The 27,071-nt window shown below is 42.1% G+C and overlaps 1 protein-coding gene across 2 annotated transcripts in view; it reads left to right on the top strand.

Annotated features, from left to right (window-relative positions):
* Positions 1-27,071, top strand: part of LOC307158333 (integrin alpha-X-like) — a 267,631-nt gene that overhangs the window by 20,958 nt on the left and 219,602 nt on the right. For both annotated transcript variants that reach the window (XM_079870811.1, XM_079870812.1), the window contains exons 5-9: positions 1,526-1,640; positions 2,042-2,175; positions 9,586-9,731; positions 9,817-9,970; positions 11,014-11,146. In XM_079870811.1, the coding sequence (XP_079726937.1) occupies positions 1,526-1,640; positions 2,042-2,175; positions 9,586-9,731; positions 9,817-9,970; positions 11,014-11,146 (682 nt within the window). The remainder of the gene's footprint in view (positions 1-1,525; positions 1,641-2,041; positions 2,176-9,585; positions 9,732-9,816; positions 9,971-11,013; positions 11,147-27,071) is intronic.

Here is a 27,071-nt window from a genome sequence, read left to right on the forward strand (position 1 = left end):
ATCCTGCATTGATTTAGAACCCGGCACCACAGTAACAAAAGAAATCACATTAGAAATAAATTATTGATTTCATTTTAAGCAGTACATTTTACATCAACTCACATCAATGATGTTAACAAATAAATCAGACAATGCACTGGCAATTTAGAGATATCCTCACAGTTGTGGTCTTGACCTTTCTAGAGATAAAATCCAGAGTCCTCCAATGCCGAGTTCACACTGCACAATTTTTGCTCCGATTTTCACTCACCGACAGATTTGGCCTAATCGCAGACAAATGCCCGAAATCTGAGGCAAATCGGTGCTTGTTCACTCAAGTGACAATCACGCAGTGTGCATGATCAAAGATGCGATCTGAGAGAATCAACGATGTGTCGCAGACACCTGTGAGATATTTGGCATGCTAAATATATGTGCCTGTCTGCAATTCAAAATCCTGCTTTGTGAAATGTTTTCTGACTGAAAGTTACATTGGCAATGACCTACAGCCAATGAGAGAGCAAGATACAGGGCAGCGGGAAGTTCAGGGAGGAGTTATAGACCAGAATATCAGCAAGCATGGCTTCAGTTCCGAAAAAGGCTCCTTCTCTGTCAATTTGGACCCAAGAAATGGAGGAAAGTTTAGTCAAACTTTGGCAAGAGCACCCATGTCTATTTGATGTTTCAATAATAACAATTCCGGTCTCACGTGATCTTGCGTTATATCCTTATCACTTCTCGCGTGTGTCTGGTTGTGAAACGTAGTTTGCTGATCAGACAGAGTTGTCAGCAATTCTTCCTATTGTAAAGTCATGCGATGTGTAACCCCCTGTCACCAATCCATCGTGCAATGTGCACACAGCAGCAACTGAATGCTACCCCAGATAGTCGTGCAGTGTGAAAGAACAGTGATTCAACGACTTTGAAAATCGTGCAATGTGAACTCGGCATTAGTCTGAGACAGAGACAAGACCAAGTACAAGTGCTGTCGAGACAGAGACAAGACCAAAACCTTTAAAAAATGGTCTTAAGACCACCCTCGAATACTACAACTCTACTGCTAAAGCAAATGCTAGCCAAGTATTTGAAGGTTGAGTATGTGAGCTCATTAGCTACAGTCTAGATACAGCAGGAAATAATCAGCTGTACCCTATAGAGAATGATGTTATTGCAAGCAGATTGAGTTAAGGACCTATTAGCCTGCGCCATCTAGAGTTTCATGACAGAACTTTGTAGCCTATGTCACATCATAAATGTGTTTTTACAATCTAATGTTCGTCAAGGTTTTTAGTCACATTTTAGTCACATTTTATATATTCCCTCTTGGTGATTGGATAGTCTCTTTCCATGTGACATGAGGATAGGCGCCTACAGGTTGTATGTTTGCAGTTGTGTCCAATATAGTTTCTTTCTTAGTTTCAATATAGTCCTGTAAGTTTTTTTATTTATTAATTCTAACGCTACTTTTGATTTCATTTGTTAATTAATTATTTTCCTAATTTAAAAGTTCAGGTTCTTCTATAACATCTCTCTGGCTCTCTTCCAGGTGTGTGGTCCTCGTTTGATGCATAAATGTGAGGGGTTTAACTATCTCAATGGTCAGTGTGTGGAGATCAGCCCTCACTTCACTGCTGCTAACACAACGAAGCCAGCTTTCCAGGGTATCACAACACTTAACAATTACTGTTGTAATGCTGTGTTCAAAAAAAAAAAAAAAAAAGTTACCTTTATTATATAATTTTATCGAACTATTTTCAATAAAGGTATTTATTTTTTGAATATTGGTTTAATGTATTTTTTGGGGGCGGAAGGTGAATGTGGATTTGATGTATTTTGCATTTTTCTTTATCAACCTTATCCTTTTATAGGAAAAAAAAAACAAAAAAACAACAGTGTTCCAACTATAATATCCATTCTAAATATATGCAAGGTTGCAATTAGTGACCATATCATTATATGTGCAAATTATATATGCTTTAGGTTTTCAGGTGGATTTTAAGGTGGAACACTGCTGCTATGTAATTTTATGTCAACCTGCAGATTGTGTTTTTGTGTGTTTCAGAGTGTCATGTAATTCCCCCGCTGGATGCAGTTATTCTGTTTGATGACTCAGGCAGTATCACCGCTGAAAATTTTGAAATGATGATCAGATTCATCAAGAACTTGATTGCCATGTTCTTGGACACACAAGCCCAGGTGTGTATGTACACGTGTATGTCTATGCCTTTTAAGACTGTGATACACAACTTTTGCCCATATTTTTCCCCATTTTCATTCTGGAGGAGTCAACACTATTTGTCGAAAGTCATAGCCAGTCTATAGATTTTGGGTGAACATTGGTGTTTGAATGACTTGAAAGTCTAGTATATTTCTCAGTTGTTTAGTGTGTGATGCCCAGTTTTTCTCTGTAGTCATTTAAACGTAGAGTAGGCAATTTCGGAGAGGCTAGCAATAGCAAGCTAGATTTGAAAGCATGAGAAAACTTTTAGTGGGAAAGCATCCCACCTTCCCTTCAGAGTGCACTCAAAAGCCACGCCTCCTTCAAAACACATAAACACACACAGCAGAGTCTGCAAAACGTAACGAGAGACGGCGTTAAATTACCTCATGTCTCAAAGCACATAACATTTCAATAATAATGAATGTAAATAACTCTTACTTGTACCACCTGACTGCTGCAGATTCATTTCGGCGTTGATAGTGGTGACATAGAAACGCATAAATCTGAGTCTGAGGACGTGAAACGCTCAGTCTATGACAACTCATTAAGTGAATAGAACGTCACGGGTTGCCATCTCGTAATTACGATTATGGGATGGCGTGAATGCAGCATAAGCTTGTTGTTTTGGTTCTGGAGGAACTGTAAAAGTTGGCTGTAGGGCTGCTCGACTATTGCAAAAATTAAAATCACAATTATTTGTGATTTATATTCATTATGGTGGGCAATATGATCAAAGTCTTATTTCACGATATGAGTAGTTTTAAATAAATGTAAAATTTCACAATTATCGATACTTAAGCAGGAACTTATACAAGGTTAACTTATGTCAAGTCACCTTTATTTATATAGTGCTTTTTACAAAACAGATTGTTTCAAAGCAGCTTTACACTGATAACAGGAAATGAATGCAACAAAGATTGTTTGGGCTGTACAGCAGCTCTAGAAGAAGTCATTGTCCAGTTTAAGTAAGTTCAGTATTGATTCATTTCGGTTGTAAAAATCTGTGAAAACAGTGACGGCATGGACATGCATATTACGTGTTAAGTCTATATTGAATGCGTGTGTGCGCAGGCGTGTAGTCTTTCTTTACAAAGTGACATTGCCAACTGTCTGGTATGCATAATACAGTGTTCCCTTTCGAGGGAACTTGCGATGCGTCAATGACGCTTTGGGAACACTCCTGTGTGATTGTGTCTGAAGCACTTGTGTCAACTAGTCCAATGGCGAGAGTGGGCGTCACAGGCGGGTGACGTCACGACCAGGAAAGGATAAAGCACATCCGGAATAGAATCGCGCTAGCTTCTGTGCCTCAGCAAGCGCTCTGTGTTACATACTGTCTGTCTTATTTACTGTTGTCTGTCACTATATCAGTCACAAGCATAGATATTATGGCGAACAAAACAACCTTAGTTCGTGTGTTCCTCCCTGCCCTCTTTCCTTACGGGTGGGGATACACAACGATGTATGTGTTGTTTGTTTGGAACGGAGCATAATCTGTCAGCGCTCGAGTGCGCTGACTACGAGCATTGCGAGTTACAATCGCTTTACTCGCTCCGTTCCCACTTGTCACTCTTTGAGGAGGGTGTTCAGGCTCGCGTTCCTCGCAGTACCGGCCCCGTTGTTGCCGAGGCAGCACGGAAGCTGGTATTGTGGGCTTCGCAAATGGCTCTCGCGGAGGGGTTAGAGACAGGCTCTGCCTTTTCTCTGCCTTTACCCGGGGGTTCCAGCGCTCTCTCTCTGGGATCGGAAGCCCGGGCCGCGGACCGGTGTTTCAGCAGTCTATCTCTGAGGAGGTAGAGATGCTGAGCATCGATGCAGTGGAATAAAAACTCACCACCCTCATCAATTAAGAGCATGTTCGAAGAATCATGTAGCTCTATATAAAAATTAAAATAGTGGACGGGCTATGTTCATTCATAAACATTACCAATGTGTGTGCACTATATCGGGAGTTTCCTCATGCTACTGTTTATTTAAAAAAGACTACAATAAGAATCGAGCGGTTATGCAAATACAATGCATAGATTAAAGAGATACATAGTGTATTGCAAGCTATGAATTTATGATTCTTTTATTGTATGTTGAAACTACTTTTTTATATATAAGCCTATATATATATATATATATATATATATATATATATATATATATAAATATATATTCAGCCTTTCATTCAGACTATGTTGACTTGTCTGGTTGATTTTTTGCTGTTTGATTCTGAGGAATTAAATAAGTGGGCTGCATTTAAATTTGCTTATCTGACTTTCAATAGTTAGATTCATGTATAAGTTCAGCATTTCATCCAGACTGTGTTAACTTGTCTGGTTGATCTTTTACTACATTTAATTTTAAGGAATTAAATGGTATAATTTGGTGCTGCAGCTGGAGATGGATGTGCTGAGCATTGAGTTAAGGGAGTTGAAGATTCTCCATCTCAATCCCCTGTGTACAATGAGTTTTGGAGTTTATAACTTCCATGTCAGGGCCTTCCAGTTTTTCCCGATCACCACTAATAAAAAATGAGATCCCGGATCAACCCTTTCAGCCTGTCGTTGAATTCTAAAAATGTATGTTTAATAAATTGGGTTGAAAGAGCTTGGGCATGGCCGATGCCAAAGGCAAAACAGACGCTTGCGAGCAATCAGTCCTGTCACGGCTTAGGCTCCCCTTAAAGCTCAGCATTACTCTCCAGGCCAGTTAGAAACTCTTGGCGCTGGTGGGTAAGGCATAAATGGGGCTACTGGGCGGAGCAGACCTAGCCATTAACAAACTCCTTGTACAGGATAGAGTGTCGTTCCCTGTGCTCCCCCTCAGAAAGATTGGGGACCGGAATGGCATTCTCAACAGAAGCCTTTGAAGCAGAAGATGGATCTGAGGACCGTTTTTTCTGCGAAAAAGGCTTCGGCCAAGGTCCTGACACCACTGGTGTCAGACCTCTGAGGGCAACCCCGACTGGGGTGGAGCGGTGTACACCTCAGTATACGGTGCCCACCTCTGTGCCCTCAGGAGGCCGTTCTGCCAACCCCGCCACCCTTGGTGCCTCGGGGCGCAGCGGTCTCCAGCGAGCACATGGCTCAGTGTCACCACGACTCTATGTAAAACTCGCACCCTCTGAGGGGGGTTCAAAAACAGTCGGTTCGGTTGTTTCCTGACAGATAATAGAGAGAAGTTACAGTATCCAGTTTCATTCTCCTCCACCTTGTTACAACGGGGTGCTACTAGTACATCCCAGGCAGGCTCTGGTAATGGAGCAAGAAGAAGAGTCTCTATTAGTGAAGGGAGCTATAGAGCAGATGTAGAGTATCAGGGTACACCCGACAGAGTATCAGGGTTTCAAGTTCTAGATGCTCACACTCAAACAGATCGTGACCCAAATCAGATCTGAGGACTGGTTTGTCACGATAGATTTAAAAGACGCTTACTTCCATGTCTCCATCCTCCCTCAACACAGGAAGTTCCTGAGGTTTCCTTTTGGGGTGAAGAATACCATTATCGGGTGCTTCCATTCGGTCTAGCTCTATCAACTCGCTTGTTCACGAAGTGCATAGATGCAGCTCAGCTCAGGCCTCGCTCAGGCTGCAGTGCATACGCATTCTGAACTACATCGACGACTGGCTAATTCTGGGAGAATCAGAACAGTTAGCGGCCCGGCATCGAGATGTTGTACTCGCTTACATAAGAAATTGGGGTTGAGACTCAATGCCAAGAAGAGTGTGCTTTCTGCACTACAGAGAACCACTTTAGTTGGTGTGGTATGGGAATCAGTCACAATGCGAGCCACACTATGGCCCTTTCATGTAGCTGATAGCCTCACAGCCACAAAAGAGTTGAAGCTAGGTCAGTCACGCACTGTGAAACAGTTTGAGAAACTGTTGGGCCTAATGGCAGCAGCGTCCAATGTGATACCCTTTGGCCTACTGTACATGAGACCCTTGCAGTGGTGGCTCAGAACCAGAGGGTTCTTCCCGAGGGGAAGCCCACTTCGTACGATCAAGATCACGCGGCGGTGTCTCCACGCCTTGGTTATATGGAGGAAATACTGGTTCCTATCCCAGGGTCTGTTGTTGGGAGCTCTTTGCCATTGAGTTGCTATCTCGACAGATGCTTCCCTCACCGGCTAGGGAGTGGTAATGGAAGGCCGTTCAACCCAGGGCTTGTGGAGGAGTCATCATCTTTCTTGGCACATAAACTGCCTGGAGATGATGGCGGTCTTCAATGCGTTGAGACATTTCCTCCCAGACCTGAGGGACCATCATGTGCTTGTCCATACAGACAACACATCGGTGGTCTCTTACATAAATCGGCAGGGGGTCTGCGTTCTCGTCCACTATGCAAAATGGCGCACCAGATTATCTTGTGGTCCCTAGGGAAGCTGCTCTCCCTGAAAGCAGTTTATTTCCGGGGCATCAGAATGTAGGAGCAGACATCCTATTGAGGCAGGGGCTGAATTGTCATTTTGCATCATCGGAGGATTTTTTGGCCAGAGGCTAAAGACTACAGCCAGTAGTAGGGGCTGTCCCGCATGTTTTTTTGGAAGCTAAGCTAGCAGGCTCTTGTTCTGTGGAGAAAGCTGAGTAGTAGGAGAAAGCTGAGTAGTAGGGGTTACTATCCTCTTTTTCCAGGACATGTCCGACCGTCGAGATCGTCCAAAATGTCCGGGATCCTGCATTTGCTTTCTGCAGTCGCCATTCATTGTTTACATGGACACCTTTTGTTTCAATCTAACTGAATTCATTCCGATTGGTGAATCTGAATGTAGTGTTTACATGAACGCTAAACAAGTGATCGGTTGATGTGCGTTTTAACATTACTAAGAAAATTCCCGCTCCTCTTTGAGAGATATGAGACCGGTGCGTCTCACAGGGTGTCACTCATCAGTAATCACGCCACCGGCCTCGCGCCGTTCTCCCACGGCCCTCAGTCTCGTCCTGCTCGCCACAGTAAACATAATGAATGGCGACTGTAGAACGCAAAAGCCGAATCACGGACATTTTGGGCGATCTCGAAATCCCGGGCAGACTCATCATGGAGACTCACTAATAGCCTAGCCTTTTTGTTTAACTGCACTCTCTTACCGGTAGGCGTGGCTTGGGAGTGGCCTCCTAGGGCCTTTGGTCGTTTCCTCCGTGGTGCTTTTAGACCAGGACAGGAGTATGGCGGCTTAGAAGCCTTATTATATATGTAGATATCCCTGTAGGATGTGGTATGCAGCAGGCTGGTCCTCTCCGCTCACGTTCGTAAGGTTTTACTACTTCGACCTGGGCGCGTCCCCAGGTGCTCTTGTCTTAGTTGTGCAGTATTCACACAGACAGGCTCTGGTTCGTATGGCGTTCTCGTTCCCAGAGCGTCATTGACGCATCGCGAGTTCCCTCGAAAGAGAACGTCTCAGGTTACGACTGTAAACCTAGTTCCCTGACATTCCTTTGCCATACTTCCTACATCCCTGTGATCGACTTGCTTCGGCCCTTTTCGTAACTAGCGCGGTTCTATTCCGGATGTGCTTTATCCTTTCCTGGTCGTGACATTACCCGCCCGTGACGCCCACTCTCGCCATTGGACTAGTTGACTCAAGTGCTTCAGATGCAATCACGCAGGAGCGTTCCCAAAGCGTTATTGACACATCGTCTAGTTCCCTTCTCAGGGAACTAGGGTTATAGTCGTAACAGTCGTTTTTTGTCATTTTTGCAGATCTGTGTGGAGAGGGATCATTTTGATTACATTGTCATCTGTACAGAGAAAAACAAAAAGTTCTGTTTTTCAGTACATCATTGTCGTGTAAACGTACCCTTAGTTAATTTATCCCTTACCCTTCTGTTGGGTCCCAATCACAGTAGTCCGGTACCTAAAGGGAATGGTGGAGCTAGACTCACTCCAAAACATTGATTGGTTGACACGAGAATCGTCATTTGCACATGCTTTTTCGGCTGTGTTTTTCCTTGCAGTCTGCAGCCTTTGCCCAAACAAAGCTTATCTTCTTCTTGTGACAAACAGCCACATGCCGAGAAACAAGAACAAGATCTGCTGTATGTCCTCCATGGACACCTTCTTCTTCACGCGAGAATGATTTCAAGTAAGGGTTACTATCAAGTAAGGGTCCTGTTGGTGGTGGAAACGAAAGCTAGATCAGGGTTTACCGTCCCGAATTGTACTGTACTGTACTGTTCGGTGGAAACAAGCAATGTGTCCCCAAATAAGCAAGCCAGTGACGACAGTGGCAAGGAACCAAAACCCGATAAAAATTGGCTATCGTGTCGATGAGGCCTCTACAGGGGAGAGTCAAGTTGACACAATCTCTGCAGGCACTTCAGGGCTGCGTTGTGGTAGTGTCTAGGCGCAGGTCCTTCATCTGATCTGGATACAGCCCGGATCCGGAAGACTATGATTACGTCGGGATAAACAGAGAGACTAATATTAGCGTAGATGCCATTCTTCTTATGATGTAATGAATACATCGGGTGTGATAGGGTGTGAATTTATGCAGCCTAACAATCATTTTACATTATTTGAAATTTGAATTATACATTATATTGAATAATAGGACCTCAAAATAATTACATAAGGCAAGTAAACAGTCAGCAATACAATATGAACAAAGATACTAATTACAATAAAAACTGAAAAATAAATACAATAGAACGAAAATACAAATTGAATAACTAGTGTTTTAAGAAAGAACCGTGTCTCTTTTGCTGCTTAATGCACAGATCCCACAGTTTTACAACACTTACTTATTTGGCTGATTTGGATGTTATGTTTGGGCTTTTAGGGACTAATGAAAGTGCACCGCTGTGAAGGGAAAGAAAGGAAGGTACACTGGATGGAATGTGGCAGCGGCACAATAATCGTTTTACCTTGATAATATTGTTTTCATAATCTTTGAAAGTCAAAATCAAAAATCAGTTCTGATTAATCATACAACCCTAGGTGGCTTCTGTTTGTTTGTGGCACTCAGTGTCTGTCTGTCTACAACTCATAGCTTTATTTCCACTGATGACGCGTGATGTCTGCGTGAGCAGAGCACGCGGAGTTATGGAAATACAGTACATATGTTGACAGGCAGGTAGGCATTGTGTCATTGCATTCGAACATTTTTTGGTCCTGAGAATTCCACAGAAGATATATGTACATTTTTTAATATTTAGACCACTTCTATTGATTGCTATCAGAATGTGAAGAGGGTTTCAACCAGTATAAAGAAAAAGTGTTTATAAAACAATAGCCTACCCTACCTTTGACTCGGCAGGTGTATGATGCCGAGTTATGATATAAAATCTGTGCAAGATTTAAGTCATGTAGTTTGAATAAAAATATTTAATTACAAAAAATGTATTTATTTATTTTTTATATCACTATGGTGTCATATTCATATTGTTTCTGTGTCTCAGGTGGCAGTGGCCAAGTTCTCCACCAGAGTGTCAGCTGTCTTTCATTTTGAGAACTTTGCAGTGAATCGAGACCCTGACCAACTAATGAAAGATGTGACCCAGGCACAAGGAGATACATACACACCTTCTGCAATATGTTTTGTACTGTGAGTGTAGCCATAATTGTACATGGGTTCTGCTATGATATGAAGCCAAACAGTTGCTGTTTATTGCTCTCTCATTCCCCCTTAGTGAAGAAATGTTTTCTGAGAAGGTGGGAATGCGAAGCAACTCTCAGAAGTTATTGCTGGTGATCACTGATGGAAAATCAAATGACCCCAAAGAGGAATTTAAGAATGTAATCCTGAAAGCCAATGAACGAGACATCACACGATTTGCCATTGGGGTAAACATGAATCATGAAATAAAGTTAAAGGAATATTCTAGGTTAAATAAAGCTTAAACTCTATTGTGCGGTTAGCACAGTTAGCACAGAACTCCTCTATTAGAGCTTTTAAGTGTTTTTACACATACAGTCTTCCGGAAAATTTCAGTTTGGAGATCATTTGTGAACAAGACCTGAGTGGGAGTAAAATCTTTCCATGACAGGACCTTTTGTGAAATAACATTAAATCGGTTCTCTCAATTTTCCATGATGAGAAGTTTTAATATTACCAGTAAAAATTCAGTAAATTATCATTATGATGTCATGTGTAAACAAAGTGCAGGATTACCGGTATGAGTACTTACAAAGTCTGGATGCACTGACATTGTTTTTGTGTTCCACTGCAATGGTCACAAAAATACAATTATAAATACATTTTGGAGAAATACTTAATTTTATAATAATTAAATAAATAAAAAAATAAAAAAATAATTAAAATAATTAATTTTAAATGACTTTCTATTAATGCAGTACAGCAGGGGTGCAAAATTCAGTCCCTACCCTGCTCCAACACACATGCATGTAGTTTTCAAATCCATTAGAACCACTGGTTTACATGGCTAGTTTTGCATTAAGTGATAAAAAAACAAACAAACAAAGGAAAGAAAACATAATGAGTTAATCTCTGAAATCATTGTTTTTGTCTTGCATCACATAATGAACTCAGTGCTGATTAATTTTCCACAAATTATTTTAATGGAAGATTTAATGGTGTATTTTCCAGAAAAGTCAATCAATCTGGCCATTTTACAGTAATTTACAGTATTTACTGTGTAAATGCTATTGAAAAATATTTATTCAGTTTATTTATTAAGTTTATTTATAAAGCACATTTAAAATCAACTTGGGTTGCCAAAGTGCTGTACATAAAATAGACAAAGTAAAATAAGAACGAGACAGTTAAATATTATTAAAAGCATGACAGAAAAAATTAAAGATCATTATATTCCATAAATGCTGGGTATCTTATTTTTAATTAATAAAATATTTTTGTTTTTTGACAGGTTGGTAAGGAGTATTCTTATCCTGAGCTGGAGGTGATCGCTTCGTCTCCTCAGTTTGTGTTTGAGACCGAGAGTTTCAGTGCTCTCACCACAATACTAAACCAGCTAAGGGAAAAAATATTCTCCATTGAAGGTACTGGGCAACAGTAGAGAACTTACATCTAAATAAGTCTCAATAAAGGATATCCTAAACACTCTCTCTCTTGTTGAGAATTAGGTATGACTGTATTTGTGCTGGAACAGGTGAATTTGTATCTGCACTGGTGTTTTGGCAAGAATGTCTCGGTTACATATGTTAACCCTCGTTCCCTGAGGGAGGGAACAGCGAAGTACGTCGTGACCGACTGATAGGAATCTCGCTAGAGAGGATCTACTTAGAGTGAAACTAAACCGAGCCAATGCATATTTGCGGGCAGTCATTTGCATCAGCTGTTCAGCCACGTAGCGCGGGTATATAATGAGCAGCAGGTGAAAATCACTTCAGATTTTTGCTGAGGAGCTGAGCCGGTGAGCTGGCTGCCCCAGCGGGTCGCAGCAGAAGGGACATATGTCGTCGTTCCCTCCCTCAGGGAACGAGGGTTACCATATGTAACCGAGGCGTTCCCTTATCGGTCGTACGTCGTGGCCGACTGATAGGAATCCCTACCAAAGCGCCACAGCAGCTGAACCCCATCCAGCGCCCTGAGCAAGCCTCTACACCTTCTTGCCTGGAAGGACGATAGGAGAGGGCTTACACAGAGTGTATCCTGTCACTGTTGTTCCGCGATAACCCAAGGAGACCGCACACCTAGAGCGTCGAGCAAGCGGACTCAAGCTTTCCGGAGAAAGAAGAGTTGACCGGCATGCCGACGTGGTGATGTCCCCTTGCGAAAACATGAACCACCCTCGAACACAGTCTCACATGTTTCCCAGGCATGTGAGATAGTGTTCGTGGCCGTCAGTGAGGACAGGAAAAGACCGCAACCAGAAATACTGCTGCTCATCATATACCCGCGCTGCGTGGCTGAACAGCTGATGCAAATGATTGCACGCCAATATGCATTGTTAGTTTCACTCAAAGTAGATTGGCCTCTCTTGCAAGATTCCTATCAATCGGTCACGACATACGTAGAGAATGACCGACCGATAAGGGAACACACAAGACTCAGTTGAACCAGAGTTTCGAGTTTACTGTTGATTCAGTTCTGAGGGGTATCAGTGAGTGGTCTGAAAATAGCAGACAATACCAAATATATTAGAGATACAGTTAAATCAATAACATTCACATAGGCAGTAAACCTCGTTGAGAGGTGCGCACATGACGTTAGATATGATGGACGGCATTATAATGTGTTAATACAGACAGAAACGGTGGATATAAGAAACTGCACATAACTCAAATATATACACAAATGTAAACAAATAACAATTTAAATCACCACCCAGAGATATTACTCCACAGCAAAAAAAAAAAAAAAAAAAAAAAAAAACAGTGTTAAATGACCTCTCCTCAGAGTTTGTTTGAGTCCACCCTCTAGACTAGAGTGTTCAAATTAAGTCAAGTGAAGTCACCTTCATTTATATAGCGCTTCTAACAATATGGACTGTTTCAAAGCAGCTTTACAGTAATAATAGGAAAAATATTATAATAATTTAAAATAATTAAAGTAACAGAGATTGTTTTGGCTTTACAGCAGCTCTAGAATAAAGTTATTGTCCAGCTAAAGTTAGTTTTGATCAATTCACTTCTGTTGCAAAGATCATTAGTTATTAACTTAGGGGCCGCTTACACTACACTGTTCTAACAGAAAACCCTTTGCGCGTTTCGGCCCGCTCATTCACACAACAGCAGTGCCTGGTGGCTTGAGAACGCAAACCTCGAAATAGGTTCCAAGGTGCAAGCCTTGAAAAAAAAAATAATAATAAAAAAAAAAAAAAAATAATATATATATATATATATATATATATATATATATATATATATATATATATATATATATCTTTTTTATTTCTGCGCAATCTTTAAAAATGCAAACCTGTGAAAACGCTGGCAAAGCTGAATTTTCAGGATCATTACTCCAGTCATGAGCTACATGATCCTTTAGAAATCATTCTAATATGATGATTCATTATCAAAGTTGGAAACAGTTCTGCTGCTTAATATTTTTTCATAACCTGTGATACTTTTTTAGGATACTTTGATGAATAAAAAGTAAAAAAATAAATAAAATAAAAAGAAGCAAATGTTTTAAAAATAGAAATATTTTGTAACAACAATATACACTACTGGTTAGTAATTTGGGGTCAGTATTTTTTTTCTTTCTTTTTTTGAAATAAATCAATACTTTTATTCAGCAAGGATGTGTTAAATTGATCAAAAATGATAGTAAAGAAGATTTATATTATTAGAAAATATGTTTTTATTTTGAATAAATGCAGTTCTTTTTAACCTTTTATTCATCAAATATATTAGGCAGCAGAACTGTTTCCAACACTCATAATAAATCAGAATATTAGAATGGTTTCTAAAGGATCATGTGATAGACTGGATGTCACATGTGACACTGAAGACTGGAGTAATGATCCTGAAAATTCAGCTTTGCATCACAGAAATAAATGATAATTTAAAGTATAATAAATTGAAAACCAATTATTTAAAGTTGTAATAATACAGTCAGGTCCATAAATATTGGGACATCGACACAATTCTAATCTTTTTGGCTCTATACACCACCACAATGGATTTGAAATGAAACGAACAAGATGTGCTTTAACTGCAGACTTTCAGCTTTAATTTGACAGTATTTACATCCAAATCAGGTGAACGGTGTAGGAATTACAACAGTTTGTATATGTACCTCCCACTTTTTAAGGGACCAAAAGTAATGGGACAATTGGTTGCTCAGCTTTTCCATGGCCAGGTGTGTGTTATTCCCTCATTATCCCATTTACAAGGAGCAGATAGAAGGTCCAGAGTTCATTTCAAGTGTGCTATTTGCATTTGGAATCTGTTGCTGTCAACTCTCAATATGAGATCCAAAGAGCTGTCACTATCAGTGAAGCAAGCCATCATTAGGCTGAAAAAAAACAAAACAAACCCATCAGAGAGATAGCAAAAACATTAGGTGTGGCCAAATCAACTGTTTGGAACATTCTTAAAAAGAAAGAACGCACCGGTGAGCTCAGCAACACCAAAAGACCCGGAAGACCACGGAAAACAACTGTGGTGGATGGCCGAAGAATTCTTTCCCTGGTGAAGAAAACGTCTCGGGTTACTGGATGTAACCCTGGTTCCCCGAGAGAGGGGAACGAGACGCTGCGTCGAATACAACGCTACGGGGAATGCCTTCGGCATGCGTTATCTGAAGTCACTATACAACTTTTCCAATCTGGATTGGTGTGCGTCATCGTGCGTCATGACGTTGCATGTGACGGTGACCCGGACGCTATATAAGGGTCACAGGAACAAGGAAATGACAGCTTCGAAAAAGGTTCAAAGCAGCTGTTCTCAGGGCGCCCCGAAGGTGGGGAGAGGGGACGCAGCGTCTCGTTCCCCTCTCTCGGGGAACCAGGGTTACATCCAGTAACCCGAGACGTTCCCCTTCGTTACGGGGAACTCCCGCTGCGTCGAATACAACGCTACGGGGAACGAGTACCAGCTAGCCCCCACAGAGAACAAACGCCCTGGGTGTGAAGCATCTGGCACACTCAAGAGCACTAAAGCAAGGGAGAGTGAAAGATCCAACTGTGCTAAGAATTTTATTCTTTCTTGTTTGGTGTACAAAGGGAAGGTCGCATCAGCAACCTCGATATTAAGGTCCAAGTAGATAGGCCTGATTAATGACAGGCAGAACACTTAACTCCTAACACCCTTTTTAGTGGATAATCTCTGGAAGCCTAAGAGGCTCTCTTGCTTACACCGTACATGCAACGAAGGATGAAGAGCTGAGGAATTTTTAGAATAGCCTCCGGTACCTTGGTCACCGGGGAGAAATATCTCAAAGAAAGCTAACAAACTCCCATTTAATACCCTATATAGATATACTCTGCGGAGCCGAATAAAGGCTCTAAGCAATTTAATATGATAGCCTGCAGAGACAGGGTTCATCCAGATTTTGACGCAGCATACAGAGGCAGAAAGCACTCTGAAGGTGAGGATCATTGCTAAGGACAGGGGAGAATTTATAGAACCCACTATACTAAGAATTTTATTCTTGTCTTTTTTGGTGTAAGAAAAAGGCTGAGTTAACAGCCTCAGAAGTGAGGTCCAATATATACATATGCCTAAAAAGGCAGGACACTGACTCCAAGGCACCATTAGTGGATAACCCTAAAAGCCTAGAAGGCTCTCCTGTCACACTTATAGCAACGAAGGATGAAGAACCAGAGGAAATCATAAGATAGCCTCCGGTACCCTTATTGGTGACCGGGGAAATTTCCTACTAGAAAGCTAACAGATTTCCAAAATATGTAGATTTTCTTTTAATCTAACTTATATACACTTATCCCGCAGAACCGACAGGGGCTTTTCTTTCCACAGACCTGTCAGCCTGCAAGGATAACAGGATTCATCCTAGAAGGCTACAGGGAAATATGGAGGTCATGGGACGACCCGGGTGGACCACCCTGAGAGCATACGGAGGCCGTAGGCGCCATAGCGGCTCTGAGTGTGGACGAGAGGTCCCGATTAGAGTATAGAAGAATCCCAGTACTGAAGCCATAGGGCAGTAAAAGGCTGGGTCCAGCTAACTCAATTAAAACTTCCTGAGCCGGGGAGTTCTGGAGGTAGCTGATCTGATGACCTCGGCCACCAGATCACCCTATTCGAGAAGGCCAGAGTGGTTTTTCGAGAATAAGATCTACTCAAAATCCTCTGACCCTCTCCAGAACTCCAGGGAGTAGAGCGACCGGGGGAAAAGGCGTACAGACGTTGCCTCAGCCACGTCTGTACCATGGCCTCCAGACCCAACGGGGCTGGATGCGAGAGAGAGAACCAGAGCGGGCAATGAGAATTCTCATGAGAAGCGAATAAATCTACCTCCGCCTGGCCGAACTTCTCCCATATAAGCTCCACCACCTCGGGGTGGAGCCTCCATTCCCCTGGCCTGGGCCCCTGCCTCGACAGGGTGTCTGCTCCCACATTATCAACCCCAGGTATATACATGGCCCTCACAGAGAGAAATTTGTCCTTAGACCATAATAGAATATGATGGGCCAATTTGCACAGAGGACGAGACCTCAAGCCCCCCTGATGGTTGATGTAGAAGACCACCGATATATTATCAGACCTAACAAGGACCTGATGGCCTCTGAGGTCTGGAAGGAAATGCCTAAGGGCAAAGAATACTGCCAGCATCTCCAGGCAACTGATGTGCCATGCGAGGTGATGGTCCTTCCAGACCCCGCGGGTGTACCGGCCCTCCATGACCGCACCCCAGCGCATGCGGGAAGCATCCGTGGTCAGAATTTTTCTGGGACACGAAGCTCCAAGCACCTGGCCTTGGGACAGGAACCGTATGTCTTTCCATATGACTAGAGAACGAGGTTATCTGGACGTAACTCTAATCGTACGGAAGGGGTTGCCCCTTGGGGAAAACCCCCTGGTCCTGAGCCACCACTGTAGGGCCCTCATATGAAGCAAGCCGAGTAGAATCACTACTGATGCGGTTGCCATAAGGCCCAAAATTCTTTGAAAATGTTTGACAGTGATGGCCTGGCCTAACCTGATAGCTCTAACTGCAGCCACGATACTTTAAATACGTGGCTGGGTCAAGTGAACTTGCATAGATTGCGAGTCCCACTCAGCTCCAAGAAATTTTATTCTTTGAAGAGGAGACAGAGAACTTTTCTTGACATTGAGCCTTAGCCCCAAGCACTGAAGATGACGCAAAACAACATCTCGATGTTGGATTGCTAGCGTCTCTGGTTCTGCCAGAATAAGCCAGTCATCTAATAATTTAGGATGCGGTTCCCCTGAAGTCTCAGTGGAGCAAGGGCAGCATCCATACAGAAAGTGCAAGGGGATAGAGTTAGGCCGAAAGGAAGAACCCTATATTGGTAAGCTTTTCCCCCCAAAAGCGAACCTAAGGAACTTCCTATGATAATGGATGATGAAGTTATGAAAATAAGCATCCATGAGATCTATTGTCACAAGCCAGTCTTCAGATCTGATTTGCTGAATGATACTGGGTATAGTGAGCATATTGAAACTAAATCTCCTCAAAGATTTATTCAATACTCTAAGATCTACAATAGGATGAAGTCCACCATCCTTTTTCGGAACAATGAAGTAACGGCTGTAAAAACCTGAATCCCTCTCCTGATTAGGGGCAATTTCTATTGCTTTTGCTAAAAGAGATTCAACTTCATTTTCCATCACCTGGCGCTGATGTGAGAAAACCAGTGTGTGAAATACCCCGTTAAAATCGGGTGGTCTTACTTTAAACTGGATTTTATATCCTTTAACTATACCCAGGGTCCATTTAGATATATTCGGAAGGCCTGACCAGGCGTCTAAACAATCTACAAGAGGAATCAATTTCTCTGGGTTAGTCTCAGGTGATATAATGTGCTTATCGGTGGTCTGAAGCAGTTTACTGGCAGGACGTAACCGATGAATAATCTAATAAGGAGATCAGTCCCTCGAGACTGACCTCAGGTTTTGAGATTCGGTGACCTGAAGCGATAGACCGGCAGGAACTAACCGAAAATAATATGAAGTGCCCATAGGGTCCGCATTTTTACGCCAGGACCTCATAGTTTATTGATTTATTTTTCTTAGCCCGAAAGGCAGTCCTCAGACCTGACTTCGGGTTTTTTTTTTTTTTTTTTTTATGAGAACGTCTCCTCTGACCCCGAGCCCTGTACAGGGGGAAGGGGAGGGGAAGAGGTGACTTCCCAGAATATGAGGAGCTGGTGACTGTCATCCATATAAGCCTTCCCTACCAAATTCGAGATAATATTTATATTAGCTCCACTTTAATTTTAGAGGGACGTGTCTGAGTCATCAGAGGTAATACGATATCTGGGAGAAATATTCTTCTACCCCCTGCATCATTAAATTCCCCTTTAATTTTCCTCTTCAATTATTCCACAATCTCAGTACCTCAGTATGGAGATCGTTTGAAAAAGGAAGACTCTGACACAAGGATTTTGACTGGGTTTGCAGGAAGCACTCTTTTTAGACGCTTCCTTCTTATTAAATTACCAAACATTTAATTTCATTACAGCCCCAGTCTTTCTCCAGCAACTCCTCATAATGTGGTGAATATTCGTGGTTCAGTGTTGATAGTATCTGACTCCTCAGAATCAAATAAATCAAACACCGGGTCTTTAACACGGTCGGAAGAAGCCGCAGTGACGCGGGCTTCCGAACCGTGCGCGAGACCTGTAAACACTGCTCCACGTGCGAACCCAATGCAAACAGACAACGCGCTGCCTCGACAGACGCGAGCTGATGCACTAGGAACGCAAGCCTATTTTATTATTTTTAAACAGGCTCAGGCGGGAGCGGAAGAGTAAACTCAGAGTCTACACCCTGCAGACCTGTAATCTACGCGCTGCCTCGGCAAACGCGAGATCCAAGCCACTATAGATTCTGTATTGCAATGCAGACATTAATCTACGCGCTGCCTCGGCAAACGCGAGATTAGTCACAGAATCTTTATTGCAGAGTAGCCGTAATCTACGCGCTGCCTCGGCAAACGCGAGATCCGAGCCACTATAGATTCTGTATTGCAATGCAGACATAAACCTACGCGCTGCCTCGGCAAACGCGAGATCCCAGTCACAGAATCCTTTCAGTTTGCACAAAATAGACAGTGCCCTCGAGAACTGTCCGTGCAAGCTCCGCTCACAACCCAACACCACAAAGCAAGTGTGCGCCATCCTTGCTTCTTTAATTTTTCTTAAATCAAGGAGACGCACACTGCCTTCGCCATAGTAGATTTGACAGACAACACCAAATAAGACGTACAGTTTGACATAGAACGCTGCTGAAGAACAGAAGCTGTCATTTCCTTGTTCCTGTGACCCTTATATAGCGTCCGGGTCACCGTCACATGCAACGTCATGACGCACGATGACGCACACCAATCCAGATTGGAATAGTTGTATAGTGACTTCAGATAACGCATGCCGAAGGCATTCCCCGTAGCGTTGTATTCGACGCAGCGGGAGTTCCCCGTAACGAAGGGGAACACCCTTCACAACAGTTGGCCAGATCAAGAACACTCTCCAGGAGGTAGGTGTATGTGTGTAAAAGTCAACAGTCAAGAGAAGACTTCTCCAGAGTGAATACAGATGGTTCACCACAAGATGTAAACCATTGGTGAGCCTCAAAAACAGGAAGGCCAGATTAGAGTTTGCCAAACAACATCTAAAAAAGCCTTCACAGTTCTGGAACAACATCCTATGGACAGATGAGACAAAGATCAACTTGTACCAGAGTGATGGGAAGAGAAGAGTATGGAGAAGGAAAGGAACTGCTCATGATCCAAAGCATACCACCTCATCAGTGAAGCATGGTGGTGGTAGTGTCATGGCGTGGGCATGTATGGCTGCCAATGGAACTGGTTCTCTTGTATTTATTGATGATGTGACTGCTGACAAAAGCAGCAGGATGAATTCTGAAGTGTTTCGGGCAATATTATCTGCTCATATTCAGCCAAATGCTTCAGAACTCATTGGACGGCGCTTCACAGTGCAGATGGACAATGACCCAAAGCATAATGCGAAAGCAACCAAAGAGTTTTTTAAGGGGAAGAAGTGGAATGTTATGCAATGGCCAAGTCAATCACCTGACCTGAATCCGATTGAGCATGCATTTCACTTGCTGAAGACAAAACTGAGGGGAAAATGCCCCAAGAACAAGTTGGAACTGAAGACAGTTGCAGTAGAGGCCTGGCAGAGCATCACCAGGGATGAAACCCAGCGTCTGGTGATGTCTATGCGTTCCAGACTTCAGGCTGTAATTGACTGCAAAGGATTTGCAACCAAGTATTAAAAAGTGAAAGTTTGATTTATGATTGTTAATCTGTCCCATTACTTTTGGTCCCTTAAAAAGTAGGTGGCACATATACAAACTGTTGTAATTCCTACACCGTTCACCTGATTTGGATGTAAATACCCTCAAATTAAAGCTGAAAGTCTGCAGTTAAAGCACATCTTGTTCGTTTCATTTCAAATCCATTGTGGTGGTGTATAGAGCCAAAAAGATTAGAATTGTGTTGATGTCCTTATATTTATGGACCTGACTGTATATCACAATATTACTTTTTTTTTCTGTATTTTTGATCAAATAAATGCAGGCTTGATGAGCAGAAGAAACTTCTTTCAAAAACATAAAAAATAGTAATGTTTGGGATTCGACACTTCCTGCCCTGGCGGACTGCTGCTGCCTCCACCCGTCCGCCGGCTGCAGATCCTCCACCTGCTCGTCGCCGAGGCCGTCCTCCTGTGGCGTCCTCCGCTCTCGCTAGGCCACAGCGGCTATGGGATTAATTTCGCCTGGCGTCCTCCCAAGTTCAGGGGTGTCCACTTCACCTCAGTCGTGAAGGAGGCTGCCACCATCTTGAGAGCGGAGATCGCAGTCCTACTGGTAAAGGACGCGATAGAGCTGGTCCCTCCAGACAATATGAAGACCGGCTTCTACAGCCCATACTTCATTGTACCCAAGAAATGTGGTGGCTTACGGGCTCTTCACAGGCTGCTGTTCAAGATGTAAACGCAGAAGCGCATCTTCAGGTGCATTCGTCCCCCAAGATTGGTTTGCAGCTATCGAGCTGAAGGACATGTACTTTAATGTCTCGATTCTCTCTCGACACAGACTGTTCCTTCGCTTTGCGTTTGAGGGACGGGCATAGTACAATTCGGTCAAACACAGAACAGCGGCCCCACTGAAACTTTTTCAGAGGCTCCTGGGCATATGGCATCCGCAGCCACAGTAACGCCGCTCGGATTGCTTCATATGAGGCCGCTTCACCACTGGCTTCACGGCCGAGTTCCGAGATGGACGTGGCAACATGGCTCGTACCGGATTTCCATTACCGTCACTGGTAATATCACTGTCGCCAAACCTTCAGCCCGTGGTCATACCCCTTGTTTCTACGGGCAGGAGTTCCTCTAGAACTAGTGTCCAGGCATGCTGTGGTCTTCACTGATGCCTCTGCCACTGGCTGGGGGGCCACGTACAATGGGCATGTAGCTTCAAGACTGTGGATGAGGCCTCAACTGCATTGGCACATCAACTGCCTCGAGTTGGTAACAGTACGTCTTGCGCTGGGCCGCTTCAAATCGCCGCTACGAGGCAAGCATGACGATCAGATGTCCGCAGGGACAGCACTGCTGCCGCTGCGTACATCAACCACCAGGGTGGTCTACTCTCATGTTATCCTGAGACCCCAGCCTGGATATGTGCCCAAGGTTCCTACAGGGACCAGGTGGTGAACCTGCAAGCATGGCCCCCGGAGGAGGCAGACCCAGCCCTGGCTTTTCTCTGTCTGGTTTGCGCTCTGCGCCTATACGTAGACAGAACACATAGCCTCAGGACCTCATACCAGGCTCAGACTCAGTCTTTCCCTTTGGCAGAGTCTGCTCTGCCGTCACTGACCGGTGTTGTCTCCCCCTACTCAGGCTGGAGCCACCCCAGTGACACTCCATATGTTGTACTGCCCTGTCGGCCGATCCATATGTGTAACTCCCACATGATACCTCCCTACGGGCAGAATGTGGGCTCTGCACCGTTCCTCTCCTCTGGTAGGGCACACTTCCCCATTGTTATCCAAGAGTCTGGCCGTATGGGTCATGCGGAACAGCAGTGTGAACTATCTCTGCATGAGTCATCTTTCAAATTCTGTCCATTTTATCATGAAATTCAAATAATAAATGGCGTTTTGACGCTCTTAAATGTGATGTGACAGATCGCTGTTGCGCCTCAGTTCAAGCAGCAGCGTGAGTCTTTTTTACTGAGCTCATTTACAGTTAATTATATATGTATGTTTGTGTAACTGAGTTGTATACAAACATTTCAGGTTTTATTTGAGTGTAAATATTATATCTGGAAATAAATGGCAGTTGAATATAATAGCTCTGTTTTTAATTTTAACCTCTAATATTATAGTGTACCAAATGAGAGGGTTCTCTTTATAGTTTGCAGCATTATTTGGGAGAGATTTTTTTTGCCACAAGAAAAACCAAACTATCGGCATCGGCCAATATCATTCTGAATAATCGACTATAGGTATCGGCTGAGACATTTCATATCGGTGCATGTCTATAAATATTTAAATATTTATAGAAATTAAATATTTCATTTTGGTGATCAAAGGTGAGTTTTAAGAGATAAAATTGACTACAGGGAGACTTTAACAAATATGCTATACATATTGGTACTTTATAGAATTAATCAGTCTGAGGGGGCTAACATAGGTTCCTCTTGATCTTTGAATGCGGGAAGGGAGATCAGGTGGGTAACCGGTTGGGGGTTAGGTCTTATCCTTAACCTTAATCTCTGCAGCTCTGATATAGCCATCAGAACCTCGGAAGGTCTTCATAACTTTGCATGCCAACCAAAATGCTTGTGATAGTTGTGGATCAATGAGAATTACCACGTTTCCGTGGTAGAAATGTCACTGGCATATGTGTGCCACTTGTTGTGGGTCTGTTGTGTACGCAGTTAGTGATGGATGAAGAACTGATCGGCCAGAACTTGACTCTGCCTCCACCTCCGTTGACGCATAAGCTTTGTAGCAGGATAAACTACTAGGGGTAGTGGCTTTAAAATTAACCAGTGGCATTTCAAAGTCGATCGTGGAATGACCGCCAGATGGTGCAAAATGACATTTTGCAAAATAGCAGCAATTACTGCATTTTGAAATGTAAGTGTGGGGCTGATGTCAATTAACAGTAAGGATGAAATACTACAACTACAGTAATTTCCAAATAAGCCTACAACAAACATGAAAAATCAAAACAAGAGCTATTGACATTTGCTGTACAATAATGAAACAAACAAAGATTTGGTAGAGTTGAAACTGCATGTTATAAAGTAGTAATTTTATTATTAAATAAATAAAGAAAATTTGGTTAATGTAAAACAAACGATAATATAGTCTACATAGTATACATATAGACTTTTTTTTTGTATGAACAGTGAACTATTATACATCTCTGTTTGTAGGCTATCTGTTTATTTAAAAAAAAAAACAACAGCACAAGAATAGAACTATTCTTTTCTATTCTTTGTTCAGAATAGAACAAAGTTTTAGAACAGAAAAATATAATCAAAAGTTAAATATAGAGATGACAACAATATAGCCTATATTTCATATTGTAGGTGTCGGTGGGCAACAGAAGCTTATTCCTCGGGGGAGCAGTGCAATAACAATCAAGCAAACAAAAAATACACCAAATGACCATCATGGGCCTATCTTTCAGTCAGTGAAAATAAATTAGATGCAATGACGCTGATTATTTTTACTATTCTATTGAGGAATGAGACAAATGAAGAGCGCTTCTCTCTCGTGTGCGCGGACACACTGACTGCTGGACAACCGAACTTCTGGGCATTTCTTAATGAGTAAATTCATGGATGAGTGGTAGAACTTAGGTTTCAATAATTTAGATGACACAGGTTCAAATCCCGAACAAACATGGGCTATGTTATGTTTTTCACTGACATAACGTATAAAACACTTGGGGTAAACCACGTTCAATATAACAGCCAACACTCAGGGATACTTAACTTCTTCTGAATTTATTTTTAAGGAACACAACTAATAATTGCAAGTGGCAGTGCCACCTGCAGACACAATGGGGAATAGCAGTATTACATACATAACATTTCCTCCCCTCTTAACCCTCTGGGGTCTGAGGGGTTTTTGGGGTCCTTGAGATGTTCTGACATGCCCTGACATTTGTGCTTTTTTCAGTTGCTTATAAACATATTAATGGCAAAGGTGTAAATTCACTCTATTTAGCACAAACAGGGCTACCATAATATGTGAACAACTTGCATGTACATGTTTGTATTTTTAAGAGAATAATAATTATGCATAGTTTTTGAAAAAACAAAAAACTAAAGTTTCTGAAATAAGGCCACAAAACACATACTAAATATGTGCCAATAAGACTTTTGACTAATGGATGTGGTCGCCTAGAGTTTTTTCTTCAAAATGATGTGAAAATCATCCTGCCTAATCATTGACATAACACAATACATTGATTTAAATCTTGTAAAACACTTTTTGTTTGTAAAGGCAATATGCGCAAGGGGCGTCAACGATCATGCATATTTAGTGGTTCACACCTGATGAGACAATGGGTACCGCATACTTAATGAGCCATTCATTCAGGTGTGTCACCTATAGCCACAAGAAAGAATGCAAGAGCAATATATATATATATATATATATATATATATATATATATATATATATATATATATATATATATATATTCTACCAAATTGGTTCACATTTGGAAGCATCTCAATTTTTTTTTTTTTTTTTTTTTTTTTTCACAAATTGTGCTTGCAAATTGTATAATATCCAAGGAAAACATGTCTAGTAATTGTGCAGTTAATTCTCATACTGTATTTTCAGTTTTGGAATATGTATCCTCTCCCCAAATTTGTCAATAATAAAACACAATAAAAATGATCTAAAGAAAAGGCTTTTTTTTTTTTATTAAAAAGTTTACAATTACAACAACAATTCAAGTGTAATATTTCTTTGTAAAAACTAAAGTATACATTTTATCATACATATTTCAAAGTTAAGGATTCATTACTTTGAATATAGCCTACATTGACAAAACATACTATATTTAACATATTAGCAAAAATTGGCAAACAAAAGCTTATTTGAGGTGGCAGATATTTTACAGCAAAAATGTGTAATCTATCCAAAACTAGTCAACGGAATGTTGTCTTTCATATGTCAGTAACATAGGTCTTTCGTTTTTATTATAAGGAATATAAATGTTAATTTGCAGTTTAATACGTTGCTTATACAAATACATTTTTATAGCAAAATAGTTTGCTAAAAGCGAAACATTCATTCACACACAGAAACGCAATTCAAATTTAAACCGTCTTTTTGCGAGCTGTGGTAAACAGCGCATCTCTGCCGTTCATTCATTCACACAGAAATGCGATTTACTTGAGAATGAAAAAAACTTACTACAGTATTCCATCCGTTGCTCCTCGAAATACCAGCACTTCTGAGTTACATTTTCCATTATTATTATTCCTCACAGCGCTGCGAGACAGTGTAAACAAGTACAATGATCTGAATAAACTTGATGTGTTTTCTCGAGCTGATATGGGGGCGTTCACAGGTTTGCATGGATTGCCTCATTCATTTGCGTTTGAATAGCGCGCGCTCTCCGTGGGCGGGGCAGATTACAACGTAATGAGCTGAGATGAGAACGACTGAAATCTCTCTCTTTTCATAAAGATTACATAAACAGAGAATATTTTTTTATAATAAAAATTACTTCATTTAAAAGAAGAGAATTCAAGCTTCATGCCTGTGTGTCTGTATGCCTGTTTGACTGAGTATTCGCTGAGTTATGGTTCATTTTCGGACGCGTTTCAGAATGGACTTAACTGACAGAGAGGAGGCAGAACTCGCATCATGTTTATTTTTCTTTATTTGGCGAAAAGCACAACACTTTGTTTTTATTGTGAGTATACACAAAAATAATACACACTTAACAGGATCGATTGATGTATAACACAAGCATATAAGATAAAAAGTAAAAAAATTTTATTTTTTTTTCACTGATAAGGAAAAAAACAAGCCTATCGCGCCGGCGCGATAGCCGACCTCAGGGGGTTAATCAAGAAACAAAGAAAACAATACATTCTCAGCCACACAAAAATTATGCATTTATTTATTTTTACTCTAGAGGTAGAGGGTAGACTCCCTCTTCCCTCGAGCCAGTTCGGGGATTATTCTGCCCCATGTCAGAACAGGCTCACTAACATAACTAATTACATTTCAGTCCAGCAGAGGTTTCTCATGGCTCTATAATGTCAGACGGTTGGGCGGTTTAATCACTCTGGCTGGATAACGTCTGACCTGCACTGATGGAATGTTGAGTTTGCCATGGTTTATCTGAGGCTCTGCTGATGTGTCACTGTTAACATCTTGTTCCTTTGTTGGTGGTGCCAAAGAAGTGTCATTTACAGACGTCTGAACAGGAACAGACACATCACTGATGTCAGGTGGTTGTGTCACCTGAGTTTCAGCTGTTTGATTCGGAATGGACAAGAGTTGATCAGCATGGCGTCGCCATTCCGCAGAAGCTCCTACATCCACAGTATACGATACTGGACCACTTTGAGCCGTCACCACACCTGATGTCCATCTTTCTCTCCCTCTGTAATCACGAGCCAGCACAGCATCACCGACTTCAAACTGTCTTGGCTTCGAACGAACAGCTCGGCGGAGGACCTGGGAGGTCTGTGAGAGTCGCACGGCAGCTGTCACACTGGGTTTCAAGGCATCCAGACGTGTGCGCAGTTGTCGTCCCAAAAACAACAAAGACGGGGACTCTCTTGTCGTCGGATGTGATGTGTTACGGTACGTCAGCAAGAATGTTTCCAGCCGCCTCTGAAGAGTAGAAGAGCCCTTAGACGTCTTCAGTGCTTGTTTTAGAGACTGAACAAACCTTTCAGCCTGCCCATTGGTTGCTGGTTGATATGGGGTGGAACGGATATGTTTCACATATCAGGAAAGTCTTCAGGAAAGTTACAAATTCCTGAGAGACAAATTGTGGTCCATTATCACTCACTAGGACTTCAGGTAGTCCATAATGGCTGAAGAGATTCCGCAAAACTTCAATTGTTCTTCCTGCAGTAGTTGATGTCATCAACTGCACCTCAGGCCACTTCGAATGTGTGTCAACCACGACTAGGTACATGTGACCCTCACATGGCCCAGCAAAATCTACATGTATGCGCTCCCATGGTTTGCTTGACCACTTGCTTGGGATGGCATTTTCTGTATTTGCTGACATGACTGACACATTTTCACACACAGTTCAATGTCAGCATCAATACCAGGCCACCACAC

This window comes from Squalius cephalus, assembly GCF_949319135.1.
Source record: "Squalius cephalus genome assembly, chromosome: 5".
Lineage (NCBI taxonomy): Eukaryota > Metazoa > Chordata > Actinopteri > Cypriniformes > Leuciscidae > Squalius > Squalius cephalus.